Below are 26709 nucleotides of genomic sequence, written 5' to 3'. Positions count from 1 at the left end.
TGCCAGTGCAAAAGGGAAGCACAGCTCATGGCAGAGGATGAGCTTGGCCACCATGGCCAAGGTGCACTTGCATTCCAGTCCATGGAACTGGGTGGGATTATTTCCAAAGCTGAGCCAAAGAGTGCTGCTTTTTCTCACTAAAGAATGAAGGGGAAAATTATGTTCACATTTAAGGAAAAAAATGTCAAAAATGTCAGCTGGTCAGACCCCTGAGACAGAAGACCCCTCAGACCTTGACTGAACTGCTTAGAAATTTGGCTCAGTTTGGAGTAGCAGATTGGACTAGGTGATCTCCAGAGGCTTCTTCCAACCAAAGTTATCCTATGATTCTCTGATTTTATGAAATGCCAGCCTAGCTACAGACCCATTTTTTCTAGGACAAAAGGTTATATAAAAAATCTTTTTGTTTTTTTTCCACGATATATTGTCTTCAGTTAAATCACAGTTGTGCCTTCTGTGTAAAAATTCATATGCAAAAGTTCAGTTTGTGAAGCTTTTAATTCATCTGGGAGAAAGCCTCTATTTTAAAATTGTAGGTCAGAGAGTTCTGCTCCTGAAGCACTGCACATGTGGCCAACCATTTCAATATTCAAAAGAATGCGATCATTTTCAAAGCTTGTTTTTATTATTCACACTTTCTTCGCACAGAATGTAAATAACGAATATAAATAAATAGAAGAAGCCAAAGTCTGGTAGGGGCAAGCAAAAGACCTGATGAAAACAAGAAGTAGTTAATAAATAATAATAATAATTAAAAAAAAATAAATCTGAAAGAATCAGCTGTCACAATGCACTCATGGGAATAATGGGAAGAGGAAAATAACATCTGGTAACTGTATAGCATATCTACTTAAAGACATTGGATAGTTCAATTGCCAGATGAAGTGGACCCTGACCTCTTAAGGACCAAGAGTATGTGCAGCAGTGTAAATGAATGATGGATGTGATCGTCTTGGAGGGTTGAAATAATGTTGTACTGTGATACTACAGAAAAGATCTCAGCTACTCATTTTTACCTTCTATTGAAGTGACCACAACAGTTTAGTATCTTGGTTCTTCAGTATAAGACAGTCCCGCACTTATTTTATCTGAAACCTGTATTAATTCAGACTAAAAGGCTCTGAATAATGCTGTAAAAAAAAAAGGCACAAGGGCCTGGGCTATATCCCATCGTCAGAAACAGTTTGCCAAGCTGAAGGATAAAAAGAAGAGCCGTTAGTGAGCAGTAACCACTCCAGGATCAAAAAGCTGCCTTTACAGATTCCTGATAGAAGATGTTTTGGAATGTTTTTCACATGCCCCCGGAATGTAGAATCTTTTGAACCTGTTCTATTTGCTAAGATTTTTCTCTGAATTTCTGCTGACAAGATTCTTTCTGCTGAGAAGCAGAAAGGGTGGGTGGACATTTGTGTGGCTGGTTTTCTCGGGATATTATGATTTTGTTCTCACCAGAAATTCTATGTACAGTATTTCCTATGTTTTGGAAAGTCTAGTAAGCTAGCTGGAGCAGAAAAAATGTCCCTGACTTGTCTGTTGGATACATTACAGTCCTGCATACTGTATTGACTTGTGTCAGCTCAGCAGAGAACTTGTAACGGTTCAGTGCTTTATATTTTATTTTTGTTTTTTATAATAATGTGGATGAAAGAGAACGTGCACGTGAAGTTATTTCTGGAAAGAAATGTAGACCTTGTTCTTTCACTTAACTAACATTTTTCTACACGTTCCTTTTGGGATACTATATCAGATCTGCCAAGAGGGGTGAAAACATAATTGGAACTGACCAACCAATATATCATCATCTCTGGAGAGCATGGAAAATATGATCGAAATTAAAGAACTAGTAAGTAGTAATAAAATGATTGCAAAGAGTCTGAAGGGAAAGGTGAATCAATCCAGGAAGATGTTTACAAAATTAAGTCCAGATCTCTTTGGTCAAATAAGTTTTTGGTGCAAAAACTGCACCAAAATTTAGTACAACAGGAGTTCTGTGCCATCAGTTATTATGAATAATTTTGGTAAGAATATTAAAATCTAATGTCAGGCCTATTGATGTTGCACAAACATGTCACAAATCAAATATATAAATGGGCATACTACTACAAGAGCACTTCCCTTTTTGTTTTTAGAGCACTAACAATCATGTGTGAAAAGTAAATTAACCAGTGCTCAAAACTACCCTCCCAGGGTTTGAACTGCCAAAAATAGGAGTGCCAGAATACCATAACATTCCATCCATATAAATTTAAGGAGTATCAGAGACAATGAATTATGGACTGACCACAACCCCCCACTCCCCTGAACCTCTTTGGGGGGAGGAGGTAGTGGATGGTGGATGCTTTAGCTGTGCTAGTCTGTTACTAGCAGTTGGTAATAAATTACATTAATCTCCCCATTCTGAGTCCATTTTGCCCATGATGGTAATTAGTGAGTGATCTCTCTGTCCTTATCTCATCCTGCGAGACTTTTTTTTTCCCCATCATGTTTTCTCCCCCTGCTCTTTTGAGGAGGTGGGATGAGAGAGCATGGTGGAATCTAGCCAGCCATCAGTATGAAACTGCCATATTACTATGGTGCCACATTTTAATACTGTGAAGTCAGTATAGATATAGAAGAGTGGAGGGATCTCAAAGCACTCAGATATTTGCTGACATCTACATGCACTTCATACAGATCATAGGAGCATATGTGTTTTTTCCTTGTAAGTAAATGGGGACATTTTACCTAAACTTCACAAGAATAAAGTGAATACTTGAGCAATATGAAGGAGAAATGAATGTTAACCTGTAATTAAAGTCCAGGAATAAAAAAAAAAAAAATAAAAGGACAAAACAGAGGCCAATGTCGGAACAAATGTAGTAATATACTTGATTTAGACTCTTTATTGAAAAGACCCTCAGTCACAACCTGTTTTGATTGATCAACAATTCTTCCGCTAATGTAGGTCAGCCATCTAGATAGCTAATTTTTTTAAACTATTTTTGCCACTGAGATAAAGTCTCTACAAAATCTAACATGCTTTAAGCAAATGTTTATGTATGTCAATTATAAGGATATAATTATAAGGATAGTTGAAAGCCAAAGTGATAAAGGTGGAGGATCTGGGTGGAGGAACTGCATGGAATGAAAAACCTCCCTCCACTGAGACCAGTCATTCTTCTGCTGGATATACCATAAAGTAAATATAATAAAGATGAGCCTTGTGATAATAGGTATATATAACAGGAAGGATTTAAAAGTTTTAACATTCTCTAAATTAAAGAGAATGCTTGGAGTGAAAACACTCGCTGTTGCAAACACACGGACAATTTTAAAGTTTGGAGCATGAAACAAAAATTGTAAGGAGTAAGAGCAATACAGAATACTATGAATATAGGAAGACATGAGATGAGCAAAGCAGATAGCTGCAATACAAGCAGATGTTACAGAACAGGAAAATACCTGATAAAAAGTATACCAATTACACTTCTTTAAAAAAAGGCAGTTATCCATAGAGATGTCACGTGTAAAATTACAAGAATGAACTGAGACTGAAATGAAACACATTCTGTTTCCAGCTGTGTCCCAAAATACAGACAGATTAACGGGTGGATTCCCATACCAGTACATTTGGGGAAGCAACCAACAGAAATAACTCAGATGAAGCAGGAGAAACTCAAAGTTTCAATGTGTGATTTCTTTCTTCAGAGCACACACATGAGAGGATGTGGCATTTAAACAACAGGACAAAACCTGGCTGCACTTAGCTAATCAGACCTGCCAAGACCTGTATCTGTCTTCTTCATTTATATAAATATAATCAACTGCTATCTCACTGTGTGATTTTCCTTCTTCTGACTGCCTCATCAGAAGGGTGAGTCACATGTCAGGTGTGTGACTTCCCACCAGCTCTGGAGGAGGCAGACATGTATTCCATAAGCACTGGTGTATCTGCTTCTCAAATTTAATGATTAGTGTGCCTGCAATTACTTATAGAAGAAAAATCACTGGTGACAAAACTACTCATCCCTACATTCCTTATCCAGACCAATGAAATGCAGAATATTCTACAAATAAGGACGGACAAGGGATGGGTCAGGGAACAAAATTATATTCCTAAGTCAAACGCTTTGGGAAGATTTACTATTTACAATTAATCCTTATCTTCAATTCAGTTTAATGCTAACACTGATTAAAAAAAAAAAAAAGCACATCATTTTCTTTAAAGAAAAACTGAGATAATACTATGGGCTTTTAATAGTGTTATCTTCCTCTCACAAACTATATTAATGGAAGAAGCATACACTCTACAGTTAAAAATATGAGACTGCAGTATGGGAGAGCAGTGCCCTATTCCTAGAGGGTTTTTGGGCTGCAGTAGCTGTCTTCAAAATGCAAAACTAAGGTTGCCACGATATACCCCTGTCTGGCTTGCAGTTGAGACATAGGAAAAAAAAAAAAAAAAAAGACATAGAAAAAAATGAGACAGGAAAAAAATAATAATTAAGGAATAAATAATGCTAAAATAGGCTATATGCAGCAAAATATTAAACACAAACTAAAAGTTATGGGTCTTAACCTTGTATAATGTCTGTCATCCCCCCCAGATGGTGAAATACTCAATTTGTAATCTATTCTTGTAGTAAATAAATCAATGCAATTAGTTGTTTATTCAATTTGAGATAACTGCTGTGACCTCAAGATTATCTCTAAATTTCTATGTTTTTGTTTCACATCCATAAACTGTGAATGTGCTTCAGTAATAGGATCTCCAGATTACTTGGAATTAAGGTAATTAGCTCTTAAATGTGACATCAATTTATCACACATTTTGGTATTTGACTCCACAGTTTTATTTCCTGTATACTGTAAGGGACACATTGTAGAAGTATAAGTATAGTATGTTATATTAATAATAAAATTAATAAAATGAATTTATTAATATTTTGCATATCTTTGAAATAAAATATAAAAATGAAAAACAAGGTAATAAAATTGGTATAATACCGTATTGAAACCAAGACCCCAAAAGCTTTTATTTTAAAATCAAAGGTGAAATGCAAGTCATGAATATGAGCATTTTTCCTCATCTTTCTGATAGTCAATAAGCACACTTCAAATATATGTTTTAAGACAGTGGTCTGATTTTCATAAAGGATTTTGTATTTTGCTTGTTGTCTTCTTTTATTCATATGAGCTTCTTCAGCCGTTGCCCCTGGAAACACATGCTGCAAAGCTGACCACTAGTCATAGTGCAGATCAGATGAAGCTCTGAGGAGGCAATATTACTTATTAATATATTCTCCAAAATTAATTTTGTTTTATAATTAAACTTGCCTACAAGAAGATATGCTTGCTTAAAATTGAAGCTTAGAAATATAAACATATCTCCAAAAGCAGATCAAACCTCTGAACATCCTCATTACACTAACTAGGTAGACAGTCCCAACAGAAGCAAATTCTTTTGAGTTTTGAGAAAGTTTGGTTCAGATGAAAGCTAACTGAGATGATGCTTTAGAAGATATTGTGAATGGAAATAAGTTGTTGACAGTGAAGAAGATATAGCCTATGCATTTCTTGAGAATTTTGCCCAAATACACTGAAAATACACTACAATCACTTCAGCTCCATTGATTTTCTTTAAAGAGACTCTGGCTAATAGTTCTGCCTAATTAGCTACCGCCAAAAATGCTATGGATGAGGGACACAGTTGTAAAGACTTTCTAGGCTAGAACCATATGGCTTCATCTATTCATTTATTCTAATGCATGTCAGGTCAGTAACATATTGCTAACATATTTAAAAATTATCTACGAAACAAGTATAACCACAGGATGTGAAAAACCTTTAAACAGATGGTTAGCAATGAATTGCTGGTCAACAAATGCAACAGCTTGACAGATAACACACTGCTTAAGTACTGCCAATTTGGCAATATTACCTGGACCAGTGCCGACACTGTTCACGGCTCTGGATTTTTTATTTGTTTTGGTTTGCTTTGTCATTACTTTTCACTTGGAAACTAAACAAAATTCTTGATGAAGAACAAACAAAAGCACAAGTAAAATAGCAGCATAACCCAATGCAAAACCATTATATTTTCAAAAGTACTCATCCATCAAATGCATGACAAACAGGGCAAGGGAGGTGATTCTGACCCTCTGCTCTGCTCTCATGAGATCCCATCTGGAGTGCTGCATTCAGCTCTGGGGCCCCCAGCACAAGAAGGATGTGGGCCTGTTAGAAGGAGTCCAGAGGAGGGCCGCAAGGATGATCAAGGGGCTGGAGCACATCTCCTGTGAAGAAAGGCTGAGGGATGTGGGGTTGCTCAGCCTGGAAAAGAGAAGGCTTAAGGGAGACCTTAAAATGGCCTTCCAGTACTTAAAGTGAAGTACTTACAGGGAAGCTGGGGAGGGACTCTTTGTCAGAGAGGGTAGTGATAGACAAGAGATGGGGGCTTTAAACTAAAAAAGGGTAGATTTATATTAAATATTCAGATGACATTCTTTCCCATGAGGGTGGTGAGGCACTGGAACAGGTTGCCCATCACTGGAGGTGTTCAAGACCAGGTTGGATGGAGCTTTGAGCAGCCTAGTCTACTGGAAGATGTCCCTGCTCAGGGCAGTGGGGTTGGAATTAGATGGTCTTTAAAGTCCCTTCCAATCCAAAGCATGCTATTATTCCATGATTTACAAGAAATGTTGTAATCCCAGTTTTCCTTTAGAAAAAATACACTATGAGGAAGTTTCACTATCAAAGGTAAGCAGGTGGATTTGAGGAGGGGGCTACCAGCATGGTAACACACTGATTTCTGAAAATAGAGATTTTTTCTTTTGTTTTTTGATGACTTTTTAAATTTAGTTGTTGATGTTAAAGAGCAGCAGGAAACATTATTCCAGTCTAATCTTCTAAAGAATCTTTATTTTTCTTTTGCATAGCTTTTAATTTCCTGTTCATCCTATAAATGTTTAGCCCACGTTTCAGATATGCGGCTTTTATGTTTTTATAGGCTTTCACTATTGTATGTCACTAATGCAGAGGTATCATTGCCCCTACAAAATACTAATTTTCTTAGAAGGAGTAAAGAACTAGACTCACCTTTTCTTTTTCTTTTTTTTTTTTTTTAAACAGACCTATAAAATATGGTTTTTAGTTATATAGTTTGAATTTCAAATGAAAACCATTGTACAGTGCAGTGATAATTATCACTTTCACAGTTATCCCAAAAGTGAGAAAAAAAGTTTAACAACCTGTCAGTTTTGAGAGAAACTGGGGGAGATCCAGCTTCAGTTTACAAAAGAGCAAAAGGAAATCCTATTCACCCATGCAATTTGTGTCAGATTTATAACATAATCTCAGTTAGTCCATCATACTATGGCATATTTGACTATATTTTCTCCGGTACTCCATCTTTCACTAGGCACTTCATGATTTCTGTAATGAGTAAAGGTAAAAGAAATTAAAAATTAAAAACTTGCTGTTACTGACTGCAAAATGATGCTCTGCATAAACAGCAAAATCAATCCTGTACAGGTAGAAATGTCTTTGCAGTTCAACCGTCTAGCAGTTGAGCTCGGGAATTCTAATTCTACCTTAACATTGACAGTCTCTGATTCTAAAAATAGCCATTTTCATGTGTCAGGCTCAGGTTTATTGGCACTGATTTACAAATAATCAACCTTCAGCACAAATGCTTGATTAAAACTCACATCCAAAGCTGGATGTGGAGAGCTGATGTTACAAACCAAATGCTGTAGTTGATAAATAATGCATACATATGCATCTGATGCTGTTTCTGTAAAGTGAGTTCACCATTCAAATGAGTGGTACTAGTGTAAAGGCCTTTAATGGAAAACTGTGCCTCAGAAATTGGTACACTGTAGAAAAACCATACCAAAACAAACATAATTCACTCATTTGGTATGTTCCCATTCTATGGCTAGCCTCACAGGGAGAATAAAAACTGATTCTTTCCCAGTTCTTTCAAGAATTTGTTTCCTACCCTCATGCATGCACAATTTCACATGCTTTTCCATAAAGACAGGGGAAAAAAAAAAAGATAAAACAAAGATAAAACAAAGATAAAATATATTTTTGAATAAACTGAATTCTAAGCCATTTATTATTAGGATGCTATTTAAAAGCCTTCATTGTGAACATATATAGGAAACTAAACTCCATAGGTTTTTCTTTTAATACTTCGCTGCTTTTTCTCTGTTTTATATTACCCCCCACTGCACAAAATTACATAAAATTTACTTCACCACCAGAAATTCTGTAAGAAAAGGACCAAAAGCTATTAACAAATAATTATGCATTCTGCTGCTGCACTTTACTATAGATCTCATACTTGGCTAACTGGACCCAGATATTATTTATAAAAATATAAACAAATAAATGATAATAATAAAAAAGATCCATCTATTGACTTTTGGTCTGCTGGCTCTTATCTCTCTTTTCTGCAAAAACTACCCTAAATTACATACATGAAAACACAATAAGGCATCCCACCTTCAATGGTAACAAGGTTGCGTTTGTTGGAAACATCTATGTACATATTCATTGAGAGCTTCCTGATGAACTACCCTGCTCTCTCCTATTCTTAATAGCAAAGCAGATAGCCTGTCAGCAAGACATTTTTAACTCTTATTCACTTATTTCTAAATTTGTAACTTTTTAATTGAAAATGCCAGGGAATGGCACAAAACTGTGCCAGGGGAGGTTCAGACTAGACAGTAGGAGAAATTTCTTTAACATCAGGGTGGTCAAACCTCCTAGGGAGGTGGCTGATGCCCCGTGCCTGTCAGTGTTCAAGAGGCATTTGGATAAAGACCTCATTAATATGCTTTAACTTTTGTATATGCCTGGCAGTTGGGAATGATCTAGATGATCTTTGAAGGTCCCTCCTAGGTGAACTATTCTATTCTATTCTGAAAGGGCACTATGAGCATCGTGTTTCTGTAATCACCTTTCCCTTTCCTCCTTTTCCCTCCTTATGAGGGTATTGATGCTTCCTTTCCAAAGCAACAGATTTCTTTAAATGAAAGATGATCCTTCCCTTTTATTTATTTATTTGGATGTTCCCAATCTGTAGCAACAATTTCCTACAGCCTTTTCCTAAACCCATATGAAAGATACACTGGGTTAAGATTTAAGATGCACCTTCTGATTGATTTCCAGAATACATTTTATATTCAATACCCCACATAAAAAGCCCATGGAGAACTGCACCACAACAATTAATGATACAAGGTTTTTTTTATTATTTTTCTTGATATATGACTCAGAAGCCCCTGAGACTTATTTTTTTCTAGACTCAGTACAGCAGTTTCAGCCTCAGACTATAGCTCCAAAATAGCAACTTGCATAGTTTCTATGTTAACAAATCACAAAATGTCAAACTGACACGAACTATAATAATTTTTTACTCTGTCTTTTATATAAATATATTTCATTTAGCAAATACTGGCATAGTAAATATACATTTTAAACATATTATTAGACAATGATGTATGAAGATCTCAATTTGACAAGTACTTTGTTCAACATTTTTAACATTATATACCTCCTACCAAATAATTTAAATGCCTGTAATGTTTGAAATACCATTTTTTTTCCTCATGCAAATATTGAAAACCTTTATCTATAAACCTTTAACGGAAGAAATCCTTTAGGGTCATATTGAATTCTCCCCCTCTCCCCCATAGAAATGTGTTATTCTATAGTTCACCACTGAATGCAAAAGATCAAGAATCAGAAGAAAATATCCATAATATCTAGAAATTTTGCTATCCTCAGAAAAGTAACAAACTATACAAAGAGTTAACATGAATGAATTCAAAATGTAGGATTTTTTTTTATGTATGTGTATATGTGCATACACACATCTTTATATGTGTGCATATATATCTTTATATCTGTGTGTATACATATACACACAAATCTTTATATGAATGAGTCTCTACTTTCCAGAGTTCTGTTCTGACAATGCAGGTACAAACACTTGAGCTTATCAAAGTATGACTTTGGTACGCATTTTACCACTCCAATATTTCATACCATCACGTTAAATCATGTTTTTTTCCTTTCACATTAAAACTTGAGATGAGTATAAAGCTCTTTGTTTCAAACTTAGAGTCATCAATAAATCACAGCAAGGAAATAATCACAGGATGTACTGAATATCAGACTAAATTTGCCAAAGGATTTAGCCAAACTGCTTTTTATTACAGAAAATATGCATTTATCCACCGAAAATTCAAGATACTAAAATGTCTGCTTTTTTGGTTGTTACTTTCCCCTCTCCATCCAGTCATCTTCAAATACACAAACTCCAGGTTGACAATAACTAATACTAAAATAATTTACAGTTTTAAAATGCTGCTATTACTGCTACAGAGAACAGAGTGACTTTTTCTGCAGCCTAGAACTGAAATGCTTAAGAAGAAAATATACTTGTTTTAACCACATGTATTGAAGTCATTTTTTTAAATTTTATTTTCCTGAAGATACTCATGTATTGTTTAGAACCAAAATTGTGCTGCATTTTAGAAAACCTCCATGGGAGGATCCTTTCTGCATGACAAATGCAGCTGAAGAAACTTGCTAGGAAGACAGAGATGTATTTTCACAATTATAATGACTATGAAAATAAGAGACAGATTACAACCTGGTTTATTCTGCAAGCTTTCTGAATCTTGGTGGGGGGAAGCTAATTATCAGTTAGAGTAAGCTGGAGAAAAAAAAGATATGTGCTTTAGGGTAAAAAAACAGCCCAAAATGAGATGATGGGAACAAGAGATACAATGATTGTGCTGAAAGAAGACAGAAGAAAATTGCAATTAAAAACCAAATTGTGATTGTTATGTAACAGAGGAAGACTGTAAGATGAAGTCCAGCAATTGCATTCCAATTACTGTAATGGATAATTATGTGTTAGGCTCTAACATGAAGGACACTCCTTTATAAAGCAGTACTTTTATCATGCATTATACATCACTTGCACACCAGGCACACCAGGAAAAAAAATAAAAATAAAAAAATAATCTTTTTTCTTGTAAACACTAGGCAGTTACTTCTAAATAGATATACCGGAAATAAATTACTGCTGTACACAATGGAGCCCTTAGAAGTTCTTATTAAAAACAAACAACAAACTTTATGATAAAATATTATGAAAATTGCATGAGCTTTATAAGACAATTGCATGCCCTGAGATTTTGTTAGAATGCTGTATTTTGGAGTTAAACTAGTAACTCCAGAGTTACTAGTATACTGGTATACTAGTATTACTGGTATAATTAGTTATTGCTACTTTTTTTTTTTTTGGTAGCCTTTTCATATTTTCAGTACACATTCTTTCTTTCTGAAATAGACCTGTCAGCAACAGGTCATCAGTGGAGATCTGTTTCTCAGAAAGTCCACTTAGAAGGTATGAAATTTTAAGGGAAGTCCTGGTGTTATTATTATTATCATCATTATTATTATATTTTACTGGTGGTAGTAAGCTATAGGGTTTCTGGATATCGACAGTTCCTAAGACCACCCTACTCCACAGACATTCTTCCTAGGATCTCCAGATGTGCTCTACATGTATTCATTTGCTTAATGCAAAGCCATGCCTTTGAGTATGTTAAAAGAAACTGGCTAATTAGCTAAAGGGTTCTAAGGAGGTAGAAACATAAAAAGGGAAATTTTCCAAAGTGTATCACTTGTTACACACAAGAAGACCTGGAGGGCTTTGTGTTTGTTTGTTCCCCTCCTCCATTCACATGATCATACTCTGTTATCATCTGGCAATAAATTAAATTAGTCTTCCACAAGCTGAGTCTGTTTTGACTGTGACAGTTCTATTTTGGGGATACTTTCAATATCCAAAGGACATTGAGCTTTAACAGGAAAAAATAAAATAAAATAAAAGAGAAAGAACCCAAAGAAAGAACAGTTGTTTGTTTACTGTATAGTATTTACACATCCTTTTGTATACAGCTCTTGACACCAGTATCTGTACAGAGATAGCAGAAGTGAAGTTCAGAGGACGTGACCCTTAAGTACAACTGCAAATGCCTTTCTTGTTCTGAAATTCAAATGAAAATTCTAAGTGGATATAGAATCACTAAGGGTGCTTCCAGATGTCACAAAAGTTTCAGGGAAAATAAATAAATAAATAAATTTGATAAGAGTTTGATTCTTGAGAGCTTAGGAGCAAGGAGGACAAGAGTAGATGTGTCAATCCTGTATCCAAAGATTGTACTTTATAACAATGTTCTTTGGTTCTTTATAAACTCCAAGAAATTTATAAGAACTGAAATATATTCAGATAAGAACCACAGAAAATATTTTGAATCTGGAAAACAAAGAGTTAAAGAGCTAAAAGAGTTACTTACTTAGTCTCTAAAAGAAACAGATTAAGATATCTGATGCTACATACTATCTACCAAAGAGTAGGCAAAGATATTACATACCTAGACCTTGAGCTGAACAGCAACAGAAGCCAAAAGCAGATAGATCATTTCCAGCATTTGAAGTAATTAAACACTGGACCAGCTTGTCAAAAAAAGTCATAATGACCTAATGGCATTAAAAAAAAAAAAGACAAAACACCACCACCAACAACAACAACAACAAAAAATCTAACTGAGATGTTTTTGTAGAGAGATTACTTTTCAAATATTTTAGGTCTATTAATTATTAGCTCAATCAAAAGAATTCTAACATTCATGAATGGAATAGCACATAATTTGTCCTGATAGAATTCAGTAAGCATGCAAAGAGAAAAATAAGTAGCATTTAATGTATGAATTTAAGCAGAATATTGCATTTTTTGGGGGGGAATGATAATTTAAAGGTGACATCAACACCTGAGCAGATTAAGAATTCCTTCCTGTTTTAATGACATTTTTATTGTTATTGAGCTATTAGAACAATTTTGATTGTAGGGAAATTTACTACATTTGATTATATCTCAACTTGCTAAACAACAATTTCAACACAACATTCTGCCTTCTTTACTGTTTACTTCTTTACTGTTGAAGACAATAATATACTGGTAACTTGATTCAACTCAAAACTCTTATCTGGCTTTAAAATTGACCTGAATGTGAACTCTGAACTTTGTCATGATAAATAAAAGGGAAAGAGTTCTAACTTGTCTTCAAATCCCAAATCATAGGCATGGCATTTTCTTTGCCACATTTGGGTAACAGTAGAACTTTTATTTGTAAAAGAAGTTTTAGAATTCTTAAACTCCAAATTAATTATACAATCTAGATTGATATTGCATGAAATATACATAATGAACATACTACTTTTGTTCACTCAAACATATTAAGAATATAGAAAATTCAAGCTGTATAAAATGCCTTTTACCACCAGCTGTAAGTCACAAATGAAGCAAGCCAGACCTCCAATACAGCTGTTATATCCCTAGCAAGAGATCTTGCTAGGTGGTCAGTGGCAGACATTTTTCTGAGAGACCATGTACTTTTTTTTATGGTCTTATGAACATAAGTTTAAATCTCAGACTTCAAAGGAGGTAACTCAGATGGCACATTAATATATTTTAAATATTTAACATGCATAACCTACAGCTAAATACAATTTGACACAGAGTGAGAAAAAAGTTCCTTTTAACAAGAAAATACTCAAGGACCTAATACAGATTATAGATTTTTTTTTTCCAGGTGGGCACACTACACACCCTCTTGAAGTGGCAGAATTTGGTCTTATCCAACAAATGAACAGAATTACACATGGACATTATGGTTTATCTGCACAAATTGGACTTTCCAGAAATATCAGGCTCATTGTACACGCAGTACAAGATTGATCTCTTCCTGCTTTTTAAGCATAGCCATTAAGTTCCACCACCAGAGAAATTTAGGCAGGCTGTTTCTTGGTTCTGTTAGTCCTGAAAGCTTCTGAGACATGGGCAAGAAGTGCCTGCATGTAGGTGATTTCTTCTGCTAGCAGCAGTTGCCTTTCCTGGTGACCTACAGGCACTCCATCAATTGATAAGGGCAAAGTCATAAATACGGCTGATTGAGTAGGAGCTTCTGATGCTAAAAGAACATACCAGCCTGTAGATGACTTGTTCTCTGCATTTGGAATCCTAACAAATTCCCTAAGAAAATGGGCCTGGTAAGCAAGAAATAACATGAGCTGCAGGATGAATGACTGATCTTCTGAAAAGACTTTTTGAAAAGAAGGGTGAGAGGAGAGAAGAGTTCACTTTTGGGCCACACTGCAGTGCCATGCCATCCTCCCTTACCAGTCAAGATCCTAAAGAAAGTTTTGGAAAAAAAATGTTGCAACATTCCTAATACATAAAGCAGATTTAAATGCATATTTGTATAATAATCAATCTTCTATACAAGAGAGAGCAGAAGGTTTTCTAAATGGAGATAATAGTAGCAATTAACCTTGAAATGTATTACATTAGCTTTGAAATATTTGTAAACTAGGTAATAAGAAAGTTTTAATATAAAGTGCTCTTATAATGCATTAGTGGAATCAGACTGTTTTTCAAGAAAATGCTAATCTCAGTAATGACAAGGTTTTGACAATCCTGTAATATAGGCACAACCTGAACCTGTGAGATGAAGTATCCAAAAGCGTAGGTACTGTTTACAAGAACATATGTAAATTGGATAGGTTAAGCAGACAAAAATGCATTCTTGAAGGAATAATTTCTACAAGAAGAAGTTTATTACCAATTATTCATTTGTGCTAAACCAGGGAGACAGTGGTATGGATATTGTTAGTGGTCCAAAAGGCATCTCTTTTTACAAGTGTCCTACTAACTGTGAGGTGTGACACTCCTTACATACTGCAAATAACTCTTCTTTTTCTTCTTCTTTAAAAGAATATCCTACAGGTTCGGGTTCTGGATCATTAGGACTTGCTCCAGAATATTTCATCTCCCTTCGCACCATATGCATGCACAGAAATGCTTATCCTTATATTTGGTCATCACCACCAATGATTTTAAGGCAAAAACCAGAGGTGTTTTATCTGATTAAATCATCTGCTTCATTAGATTCAGGCAGCATTTAGTCTGGCTGGACAGAATTTCCTACCAGGTGCTGAAAAATTCATTGACAGCTACCAGAGAAATAGGTCAGATAACTAAAGGAAAAAGCTCTCCTATTAAAAACAACACTATGACCACAAGATCTTCCTTGTACTCTTAAGAAGATATACAATTGCTTGTAACTTAACGAAGAAAAAGTTTAGTTGGCATAGTAGGTTTAGTTGGTCTTTCTGACTGACACAGAGCTAATGGCTAGAAAACTTAGATAACTTACTTAAAATGGAGTGTAAATCTGTGAGTGATTCAGAGAAAAATATATATGTATAAATCAGTGGGTGAAGATAGGGGGAAAACTGGCATTGGACACTGTTTTTAACAATGTCAAAAAAGGGAAGTTGTGAAACAAAGTGATTTATCTGTTGTCTTTTGTCATCCTCAGAGCACATCTAGGTTCTGGATTCATTCCACCTAGTCTTAGAAAAATCTTGTAACTCTCTTAATTTGAGAATATAATTGACCCAGATGAATGGATATGGTATGCACTTTTCAATTTGTACCACCCACTCTTAGCTAATATACAGGCCAGAAAAAAAAAAAAAAAAAAAAAAAAAAAAAAAAAAAAAAAGGAGAGTGAGAGAGAGTCAATAACTGTTTCTAGAGGGCATCTATAGATTTTCATTAAAAGGGAATTGAACCTTGTAGAGAATAAGTAAAAATCAAGGCATTTATAGTGATAGGCAAACACTGTGCTGTATATGCTTTTATTTTGCTTATGGTGGATCTTTGACAGTAGGAATGTCAAATTTACCTATTTTAAATTAAATAAATAAAAGAAGTACAGATACTTTCATAATAAAAATTCTATATTGAGTAGCCAGTAGGAAATAGGGAAAGTAAATATCAGAAGTTGTCTCCCTGGGGGAGAAAAAGCAGACCAAAATCACAGGACTTTCTCATACCCACGTTAATCCCATAAATTCTGTGGGGTTATTATCTAAAGTTGCAAAAGAGTAAAAATGAGCAATAAGGTTTTAGTAGTCTTCCATTCTATAGCAAATGAGGCAACTTACACTTTTGCAAAATCCCATTCTATATGATATAAATAATAACAAAACTGAAACAGAAGCGAGACCCTTGTGTTCATAAAATGCATCACAACTATTCATCACAGGAAAGTTGAGAGTCCTCTGATTAACTCTTTGCTTGGGTCTAGTATTTCTGATCTTTTATTATTATATTATTATTATTATTTTAAAAAATGTTATTTATAAACTCATAAGTTTGTAAAAGGTGTTGTATTGTAACGTGGAGCATAGCATTCTTTATTCACTAATTCCTTTGACGTCTGCCTTTCACTTGCAGTTACAGTATTTGCTTACTTTTGACCTCTGTGGATGTAAAGCACTGAACAAGCCCATGAGTGAAAATTAGTCCCAAGAAAAGCATCTCTTCAGCAGATACTGACCTGGGAACACTCAGAACACTTTTCAGCAACAATGGATCAGCCTTCAGAAGATGATTCAGAGACATTGGACTGCTTTAAAGCAGACACTGCTTTAAAGAAGGCACCTATTAAAACTGCTTTGGTTAGCAAGCTTGCTTGCACAGTTCTGTTTTTTGATGCTGCAACCAGAACTTGAGGCTTCTAGTATGGAAGACAGCTTGCCACCATCTACAAATGACATGGTAGTGCTATTTGAGCAGAAATATTTAATCAAGGAAAACTTCACTGGAGTTCTATGTTGAAGATTTCTATCTACTATTCACCCATCCACATCTGAGTAGTTGTTTTAACAGCTGTCTTGATTCAATTTATCTTTTTATATATGGAGACTTAATTGAACAGATTACTTCTAAGGAATGGATGAAATTCCTAATATTAAAGTTTTTATCATCTTTTTTCTTTTGCACACTGTCAGCTCTGTCTAATCTTTTCACATATTGGTCCATGGTCGGTTTCAAATTTCATAATTCTGTACATAACTTTCTTTGACATCAAGAAGAAAGAGTCACACATAGATCTTTGCCTGACCCCATACACTTACTACAAACTGTTTCTGTATGAAGCTAGTGATAATGAATGCTCTGAAATTAATATTCCTCCATTTCCATCCACAGATATCACTGTGGAGGGTGACATCACTGTGGAAGCACAGAAATTCCTAGCAGATCATAAACTAGATCAAAAACAACTTAACTGGGTGCTAGTTTCAGAACAATCACAAGTAACTCTAGTGTCATTTCCACTTACAGTCTGTCAAAAACAGTTGTAAATATCACAAGCAACTCCTTGTGTCTCTGTGGCTTTCCTCTGCTTCCCAGATGCTCAACTGGAAGTTGTCAGTAGCCATCACAATAAAAATGGGATTAGAAGCTGCTTTGACATTTTGGAGGAATCAAGTTTTTCGGTAATTTAACTAAATTATAGCAATTTTATCTGAAAAGTTCTACTAATGCCACCCTTGGGGCTCCTAAGAAAGCTTTTTTAGACACTAATCTTGATATTATCATATTAGATATGAAAAACAGACACTCAGAACACACATTTCACAGAAGCATGTATGACTACTACTATGACTTTTTTTTTCCTGTTAGAGGTACTACTTGCTATGAAAGTATTTCTTAACAAACAATATTTTTATATAAATATTCTGAATCACTTATATTCTTTACATTTCTTCTCTGAACCTTATCCCCAGTGGTACTGGTTTCAATGCTTACATTGAGGAAGAGTAGCTTGGTAGATGACATCAGTCAGTCTGTTTGGCCTTTTGCAAGGTCACACAGTCCCACATGATCTTCAGATCGCAAAAAGACCAATTTGAAATGCGGACTATTCGGTGAATAAAGAATTGGCTGTGTGGCGACACCCAGAGGGTTGCAGTGGTGGCCAATGATGAGGGCTGTCCCTCAGGGATCTGTCTTGGGAACAGTGCTGTTTAATATCAGTGACATAGACAATAGGATTGAGTGCACCCTCAGCAAGCTTGCAAATGACTCCAAGCTGAGTGGTGCAGTCAATACACCAGAAGGAAAGCATGCCATCCAACAAGATCTGGACAAGCTAGAAAAGTGGGACCATATAAACCTAATGAGGTTCAACAAGGCCAAGTGCAAGGGGCTTGGCTCAGGGCAATCCTAGACATGAGCAGACTGGGAGATCTCATTGAGAACAGTACTGCAGAGAAGAACTTGGAGTTTCTGGTGGATGACATGAGCGAACAGTGGATGTTTGCAGCCCAGAAAGCCAGCCACATCAACAGAAGAGTGGGCAGCAGGTCAAGGGAGAGGATTGACCCCCTTTGATCTGCCCTTGTGAGCTTCCACTTGGAGTACTGCAGCCAGGTCTGGGACCCTCAGCACAAGACAAATCTAATTTTAATTTTGAATGATTTTTGGAAAAACTTTTCATACAAGAAGAAATGTAATTGATTTTAAATTTCCATCTACAAACTCTTCTTGCTAAGTTTCCTCATTGCATCTAACAAGTTTACATTTAAAACAATATAGACTTTATTAAGGAAGACATAACAATTTGCTAAGAGTTAAATAGAACATCTGCACAATCCACAACCAATGAGAGTGAATAAATCTTTTCTGCTACTTATCACTTTAAAAGCTGTCATACAATATTAAAAACATCTATTTGAAAACACTTTTATAATAACAGCAGAACCACTCAGCAGCTAAAGGCAACTGAGAAAAAACACAGAAAGCACAGTTACCTAAGTAATTGCAATACATCATAAAATAATACTTAATCTACAGATAAAGTCCCTGCAACCCAGAACCTACAGAAGTGTATAAATCTGTTCTGCTACTTATCACTTTAGAAGCTGTCATACAATATTAAAAGCATCTATTTCAAAATACTTCTACTACAATAACAGAATCACTTGGTGCTTGAAGGCAACTGGGCAAAACCACGGAAAACATGCTGTTACCTAAGTGAGTGCAGTGCATTAGGAAATAAATATTAGCAAATATATATAATATTTATTCTGAAGATATTATTTTCATCATTGTCTTTGCATACTATTATTATACATATAGTTTACATTAAACACTATGAAGAAAGCAGAATATTATACATAGTAGTTATTAAAAGACTACAATGAGAAAAATGTGGTTTTGCTATTGATTTACATAAATTGCACTTGAGTTTTTCAAATTATATGTGGAGGTGGTTCACAACATTCAGAATCACAACAGACCAATGTGGAAAGAAAAAAAGGCTAGGTTCAAGCTTTTGGTAAGGATTTAGATAGGGACAATTCTGAAACTCAGATCTCTACCTATGCTTCAGTATACTTTAGAGAGTTCAGCATACTGTTTTGGGTGCAGTGAATTATAGATCATTACTGAATCTACAGATGATTTTTAGATAGATGTAGCATATGTTTCATATGCCACAAGTATGTAAAACAAGTATGTATTTGTATGAAGCATGCAAAAACATTTAATTGGGACACACTAACCTTTGAGAGAAGAAAAAAAAAGCATATAGATATTCTGAGTACACTTGTAAAATTCAGTTTTTTCTTAACATTTTACTTAAAAGCATAACATTTGCACAGTTTTATGATTCATGCACTTTTCATTATGGATGGAATTCTTAAAACAATTTTTTTCCCCAGGAAAAATGCATAAATCTATTTATTTTTATTTTTTTTTTATTGTGAATAGTTCAGATCTTTAATTCACAAGGTTAAGAAATACCTGGGGAATAAACCTGCACTGTTCCTGAACTATGAGCAAATGAACCCATAAGTTTGTGCTAGGTATCTAATGCCCACTTTCATACATTATTGTTTATATCTATTACTGGATTTTCACACGTCTTTTATCTCATTTATACCATTTGAATATCACAGAAGAATATACACCTTCTTGTGATTTCCATTGGCTGACATGATGGAAAACTGTACTGCACTAGGAAGAAATAAACTTTAAGATTTCATATACATGTATACTAACAGTTTTGTGGTTTATTAATATTATTATACCGAGGCAGACAAAATAGGCAGCTGCATGATAAACTTATTTCTTACAGAACTCTAACAATCACTTACAGGCAGCTCCACTATATTTCTAATTGCCTTCCCATTATCACCTTCCCCAGCCATAAAAACAAGCATAGACAACAATCAAGTGCTAAATTTTACCAAGGAACTGGACTGCGTGTGAAGCTCAAAAGAACACAGAGACCTGCCAACCAACCTAGGAAGTAAATACCTTTTTTGGGGGGGCAGAATCTCCACAACCTCTAATGCTGCAGGTAACCAGGTAACTTATTACATTTCTCAAGTTGATTGACACTTCTATTTACAACTGAACACAAAACAAAAAGAAAAGCAGAAGTTAATGCATTCAAAGGGAATTTCTCTTGTCATTTCAACTCAGCCTAACACACTCCAATGCATATATACATTCTTTGTAAAAATGCACTTGATAACACATTTTTTGTGAGTGCCTGCAGGGCTTTCGGATTCTGTAATTAGCACTAGCAAGTCTATCTGACACAGCAACACACAGAAACCTTTGAGTGAACTTCCTTATTTCAAATCACTTGAAGAAATGACTGCATTTCTTGAAAGGGTTACACAAATAGCATTTTCAGACCTTTTCATAAGAGCAAATTTTGCTTATATTCTCATTCGTTAACACATGAAACCACAATCTCTCAGTCAACAAAGTTCCCCTTTTCACAGGCATAAGTATATACACTGTACTCAAATGCTATCTTACAGGAAGATTTGAACATACATATTTCATCACATTTCTTCAATATTTGAGACAGAACATTTAAGTCTGAAACCTGATGCAATGAATATCACTACATTATCAACTATGCTGCACTGTTGTTTTTTTTTTTTTTTTTGATTAACTCCTCATATGGTAAGAGTAACAGTGCCTTAAGAAAAAAGAAAAAAAAAAAGTAATCAATATTCCACTAGCTTTTGCAAATAAGAAGCACATTGAAAATAACATAAGTTTCTTATTTCTCATTTTTACTGCTTAATACACAAACCATATTGATAAGAAGGGAGGAGGTGATCTGAGATAAAGCATCAAGCAAAAAAAACTTGCACTTAATTGCCCTAAGTGAATGCTAAAGTTGCTTATTTTGAATCTGAGCATTGCAGTTCTTCTTCCTCAAGGACAATTTTAAGTTTTAACAGTACATTAAGTATTCAACAGGTTTTTTAATGCTACAAAAAAAAAAAAACAAAAAAAAACAAACAAACAAAAAAAAACATATCTTGAATTTACAACAGCTCCCATCTAGACGATACTTGCATGAATAGGTTAGATGAAAATTTTAAGGCAATATAGTAGTATTTGCACGCTAGCATCCCAAAAGCTCCTGTGACACCTGCTGTTTTAGAACTGCAGATTTACAACAGGGACAAGATATTCACGTTCTATTCACGTTACCTCTGCTCAACGCTTAAGTTTCTACTTGCGGTATTCAGGACACCGGTGTATTTTTCTTGCGGAAGAAAAGCGCCGCAGCCCTAAGACCGCCCCGCTCGCAGCCCCCAGGGCTGGAGGTGACCCAGGCAGCGCCGCACGCCCACCCTACAGGTGCCCCTGGCCTCGCTGCAGGAGCAGAGCCGGAACATAAAGACGGACGAGCCACCAAAAAAACACTCCCTTACCTTCTAAACCCGCTTCAATCAGCCCAAACTGTTCCAACACTTTAACAAAAAGCACAATCACGATCAAAACTGCTATCATTTCGAGCCCTTCCAAGTTCATGATGAGTTAGGTCATGGTCTGACCACAGCCACTGAGGAAAGTGCTCTCCTGCCCGGCTTTCTTTGCAAAGCCATTAAACTACGCGCAGAAGGCTCCTGCGAGGGAAGGGGGAGAGCGGGAAGGGAGGGAGCGGGGGGGGCGGCATCCCATCCACTCGAGCTGGGGCCAGCAGCGGCGGGCGGCTCCACTCCGGCCTGCCGGGCACTGCAGCCGGTCCCCGAGCGCACTCCCTCTGTCGGGCGGCCCGGCGTGGAGCTGGGGGCTGAGGGGTCCTCCCACCCCACCCCGGGTCGGGTCACTCGGGAAATGTCCGCGGGAAAAACGACGCCGAAACGCCTGGGGCCGGCGAAAGCTGGAGGCGGCGGCGTCGTTGCGGGCAGCGCGCTGCCATGGAAACGCGGGGAGCGGGCCCGGCGCCGGGCACCGAGAGACGTGAAGGGCCTGAGGGCGAAGCACGGAGCCGAGGGGGGGAACCGCGGCGCCGGCAGGGATCGGCCCTCTGCCGGCCTGGGCAGCGCGCGGGGATTTGCCCGGTGCGTCCAGGCAGCCCCTTGCCTAGTTTCCCCGGGTTACAAAAAAACAGCCTAGGAAACTGTTTTGTAGAGCTAGTAACACTGAGTTTTGCGCGTCAAGAATCATCTCTCATCTTCAACTGTCACAAACTTCTTCGATTCAACTGTCTCACACTCACTGAGGTTTATTTAGTGTTTAGGCTGATTTGGAAAAGAAAATTTTAAAAGAATGGGTTGAGAAGGAAAAGGAAAAGCAACCTCGTTGTTTTTGATGGTCTCTCACTTCAGTAGGATGTGTTGACCAAAGTATTTTCCCAGTGAAACATTAGCAGAAAAATAACACAAATACTAACCATAGGTCTGAAATGGTGCCTTCCACCAGTATGGACTGCTGGCCTACCTGCAGAGGTTTGCAGTTCTGTCACACACTGCACAAAATGCTATTCACAGTTAAGGCATTACTATTTAAATCCCTTAATAATTTAGCATCTAAGAAGGAATTTACAGCAGAAAAACAGCGCCTTTATTACAGCAAAAATGGGCACGGGAACAATTGCAAGAAATTTAATCTTCTCTGGTAGAGTATTGTCATCCACATGGTTGAAATCCATTACCATCCATTTATTTCTTTGGATAAGATTCAAAGAAAAACAGTCTTTGTGTCATGTAAGAACTGGCAGCAACTTCTAAATCCCCCAGGTATACTCACATTATGATGGGTGTTACCATTACTGAAAACAATTGAAAGAAGTGGGAATATGAGGACTGATAAAATAAATAGAAAAGAAGAATTTTTTATTTTTTTTTCTACTGTGAATAGGCAAATCCATACAGCTTAGTGCTTTGCATGTCACTATTCTATGCTTTGTTTGCTCAGGGTTGAAATCTCTGAAACTACTTAAGCTTCTTCTGTCAGAAAACCTAAAGTTTAATGCTCCATCTTAACATGGGCTTTCTCTGTCTGTGCTCAGGACGTACTGCAAATCTCAAAGTTTTTTTTTCATTTCATTTCTGTAGGCCACTTTTCCTTAGGTAACCATGCCTTTATTTACTTCAAACTTTCTCCTTCTATTCTTCTGTCTCTTATTTAACCTGTTTCAAACAAGGTCAAATACCCTCCCCTCTAAGCTAACTTATCAATAACTTCAAGGACAATGGGTCCAGCTTTCTGTAACGTGGGACTAAATTGGTATAATTTACCATTATCAGCAACATAACCTCTGCAACCTGTGTGCATGTTAACCAAATGATTGATACAAGCTGTGTCTCAGTACATGTAACATTGACACCTGAACTGACATATTCAATTGCATTAATAGCTTTCCTTGATAATTGTCTGCTGCAAATGTTGACATGAACAGAAAAGTAAATGCTTTTTAAAAAGACCCAGTATTAACTACTTCTGTGACAACAGCGGTTTCTGTTACTGTCAAGGAAGCCACACCAGCCTCATCCAGTGAAGTGCTGTGTGAGAAGGGAAGGATGTAGCTGCAGCTTTCTGTAGGCAGTGAGACAACCACCTTGGGACATATAAGGTAAAAGCACAAAGAAGTCTGGAGGTTTGGAGAAAAATTCTAGGAGATAGAGGAATTAGGAAGCTCTTCTCCGTCTATCCTAGCAGCAGCATCCACCTCCATAGGAGAGAACGGGCTTAGGACTGCTCCTGAGGCTGACAGTGGCTGAGCTCAAGCCAGAGTCAAGAACAGAAAAATGGCAAGCAGAGGTTGTGGTGGAGGTTCTGCAAAGAAGGCAGCTGTGATTGCTCCCCAAACCTGGATTCCCATTGCTGACAGTGAGTAAATAAGTAGTACACAGTGGGGGATCTGCTGTCTGGGGTCTGCCTTACCAACTATGAGTAGGGCAAAAAGTTTTTTTCCAGAGGTGTAGGTCCACTGCACCTATGTCTAATGCTGAGTATTTTTCCAAGACATAGCATAGAATGTACAGAAGAAAAGAAGGAAGCACTATTGCTCTAGTTTTACAGATGGATACCAAAATGCAGTAAGAATAATAATCTCCAGGCTAGGAGATGGCAAGAAAGCTGTAACCAAACTCAGTAAAATTGGCTGAGTGGTCACTCCCAAAGAGAGGTGATAAGCAGTGACAAAGTCAATTTGGAGGCTAGTGAATAGCAGCATACCTCAGGGATCAGTATTGAGTCCAGTTCTTTTTAGCATCTTCATTGATGATCTGGATGATGGGAGCAAGTTTGCAGATGGCACAAAAATTGGAGACGTGGCTGATACTCCAGAGGGTTGTGCCCTGGAGGTACCTCAACAGGCTGGAAAAGTAGTCTGACAGGAACATCATGAAGTTCAACAAGAAGAGAAGTGCAAAGTTCTACATTTGGGGAGGAACAACCCCAGACACCAGGACATGCTGAGGACCATCCAGCTGGAAAGCAGTTTGGCAAGAGTTGGGTCTTGGTGGACACTAAACTAAACAAGAGCCAGCTGTGTGCCCTTGCCAAAAGAAGGTCAATGGTGTCCTCAGCTGCATTAAGCAAAGTATTGCCGCTAACTCAAGGGAGGAGATCCTTCACCTCTACTCATTGCTGCTGAAGCCACACCTGGAGTGCTGGATCCAGGTCTGGGCTCCTGAGTACAAGAAAGACATGGATGCACTGGAGAAAGTCCAACAAAAGGCCACAAAGATGATGAAGGGACTGGAGCATCTCTGCTATAAGGAAACACTGTGAGAACTGTGTCTGTTCAGCATATCCTGGAGGAGACACAGTGGGGATCTCATCAATATCTATAAATACCTGAAAGGTATTTATATACAAAAGACAATGGAGCCAGGCTCGTTTCAGCAGCGTCCAGTGACAGGACAAGAAATTGGGACAATCTAAAACATAAGAGATTCCAACTGAGCACATCAAGAAGCACTTCTGATGCTTCCTTGCCACACATACTGTGTGGGTGACTGAGCATGGCACAGGCTGCCCAGAGAGGCTGTGGAGTCTCCCTCCTTGGAGATCTTCAAAAGCCACCTGAACACGGTCCTGGTCATCCTGCTGTGGGTGGCCCTGCTTGAGCAGGGGGATTAGATCAGATAGCTTCTAGAGGTTCCTTCTAAGCTCAACAGTTCTCTTTCTGTGAATCAGTCATGACAATCTCCTCTATATTTTGTTCTTGTATTCATTACAATTAAAGATTCTTTTCCTCATTAGGTCATTGCTTATTAGCAAAACTTTACAAAAAATATATTTCTCTTGTAGGAAGGCAAAATACCCCCAGAGCTCTCTGCTCCTTACTTTTCTACCTGCTTAAAAATGGAGTTGACTGTATTGACAACTAATGTTACAAACTGCATGGAATAATTATTTCTCTCTCCAAATAGTTTGCCAAAAATAATGAAGAAACTGTTGATTTCTTCTTTTCCTTACATTTAAGGGAGAAAAAAAAAAAAGTCATCCTTATTTACCCATACAGTTTTGTCAGAATACAGGAGGAAGAATGTAGCTAACACATCTGCAAATACTGAAACCCTATTTCCTCTCTCATCTAACCACCCAAAACTTAGTATATTGTGGAATTAAACTTCAAAAAGGTCTACAAGATAGTTAGGAATGGAGGAAATAGGAATGTGAGGAAAAGACATTAATGTATAAACTATTATTACATATAGAAGTTTTATAAAGAACTGCATGTAGTTGTCTTTTTCTTATTTTGTAACTACAGATAAAAAGTTTCAGCCTAGAAGGTGTTACAGATTCTGTAACCTATTCAAAAAAGCATTTAGTACATTCTTACTTTTTATCATGCGAGTAAATATATTAAATTGACATCACTGGTCATATTTCAAGCTAAGGGCATATATAAATGCTCACTTCTCATATTGTGATGGAGGTCTAAACCACAATACAGTGAATATGTTTACATTATTATGACTATGATCCTGGGTACTACGAATCATATTGCTACTGCTTAATGTTGTATATCACAAAATGTTAATGTTAAAAAAAAGACCCAGTCAATTTGGACTGAGAAAGGATAAGTGGGTCTACAGATGGAATCCCAGGAATGCTTATATTCTTCCTTACATTTTCTCTTCTTATGCACTCATATTCACCGGGTTGCCATTAAGCCACTCTCAGGATTTTGTCATGACTCCAATTAGGATTTTTAGAATTCTAAGAATTTATATATATATACAGCAAATCTTCTAGTTCATCAAATCTCTGAGCGTACGCAGCAAACGGATACAAACTATTCTTTTATCTTTAGTCCTTTGAATGTAATTCTCTTTCTCAGTAAATATTTAATGAATCAAAAGATACAAAATGCAATGATGTTATCAGCCATTACATTAAGTCTTATAATGGACCACACCTTGCAACTTTCCCCTTGCAACTTTCCTCTAGGCAGTAAGCCAGTATGGCTTGACTTCCATAGGATCTTTCCCAGATTAAGTACTGGGGGA

At 36.7% G+C, this 26709-nt stretch overlaps 1 protein-coding gene across 5 annotated transcripts in view; it reads right to left on the bottom strand.

Moving 5' to 3' along the window:
* The window catches only part of KCNIP4 (potassium voltage-gated channel interacting protein 4), a 436446-nt gene that overhangs the window by 188141 nt on the left and 221596 nt on the right, over positions 1-26709 (bottom strand). The window contains exon 1 of one of the 5 annotated variants that reach the window (XM_005017833.6): positions 21673-22126. The exons of 3 other annotated variants lie outside the window; for them this stretch is intronic. In XM_005017833.6, the coding sequence (XP_005017890.1) occupies positions 21673-21772 (100 nt within the window). In that variant the 5' untranslated portion in view covers positions 21773-22126. Of the gene's footprint in view, positions 1-21448; positions 21582-21672; positions 22127-26709 lie in introns of those variants that run through there. One more of the 5 variants, XM_038178286.2, reaches the window with a different exon arrangement.

Source organism: Anas platyrhynchos, chromosome 4 (genome assembly GCF_047663525.1).
Source record: "Anas platyrhynchos isolate ZD024472 breed Pekin duck chromosome 4, IASCAAS_PekinDuck_T2T, whole genome shotgun sequence".
Lineage (NCBI taxonomy): Eukaryota > Metazoa > Chordata > Aves > Anseriformes > Anatidae > Anas > Anas platyrhynchos.
The sequence above is the reverse complement of the archived record's forward strand: the minus strand, read 5'-3'. Positions and strand labels throughout refer to the sequence as shown.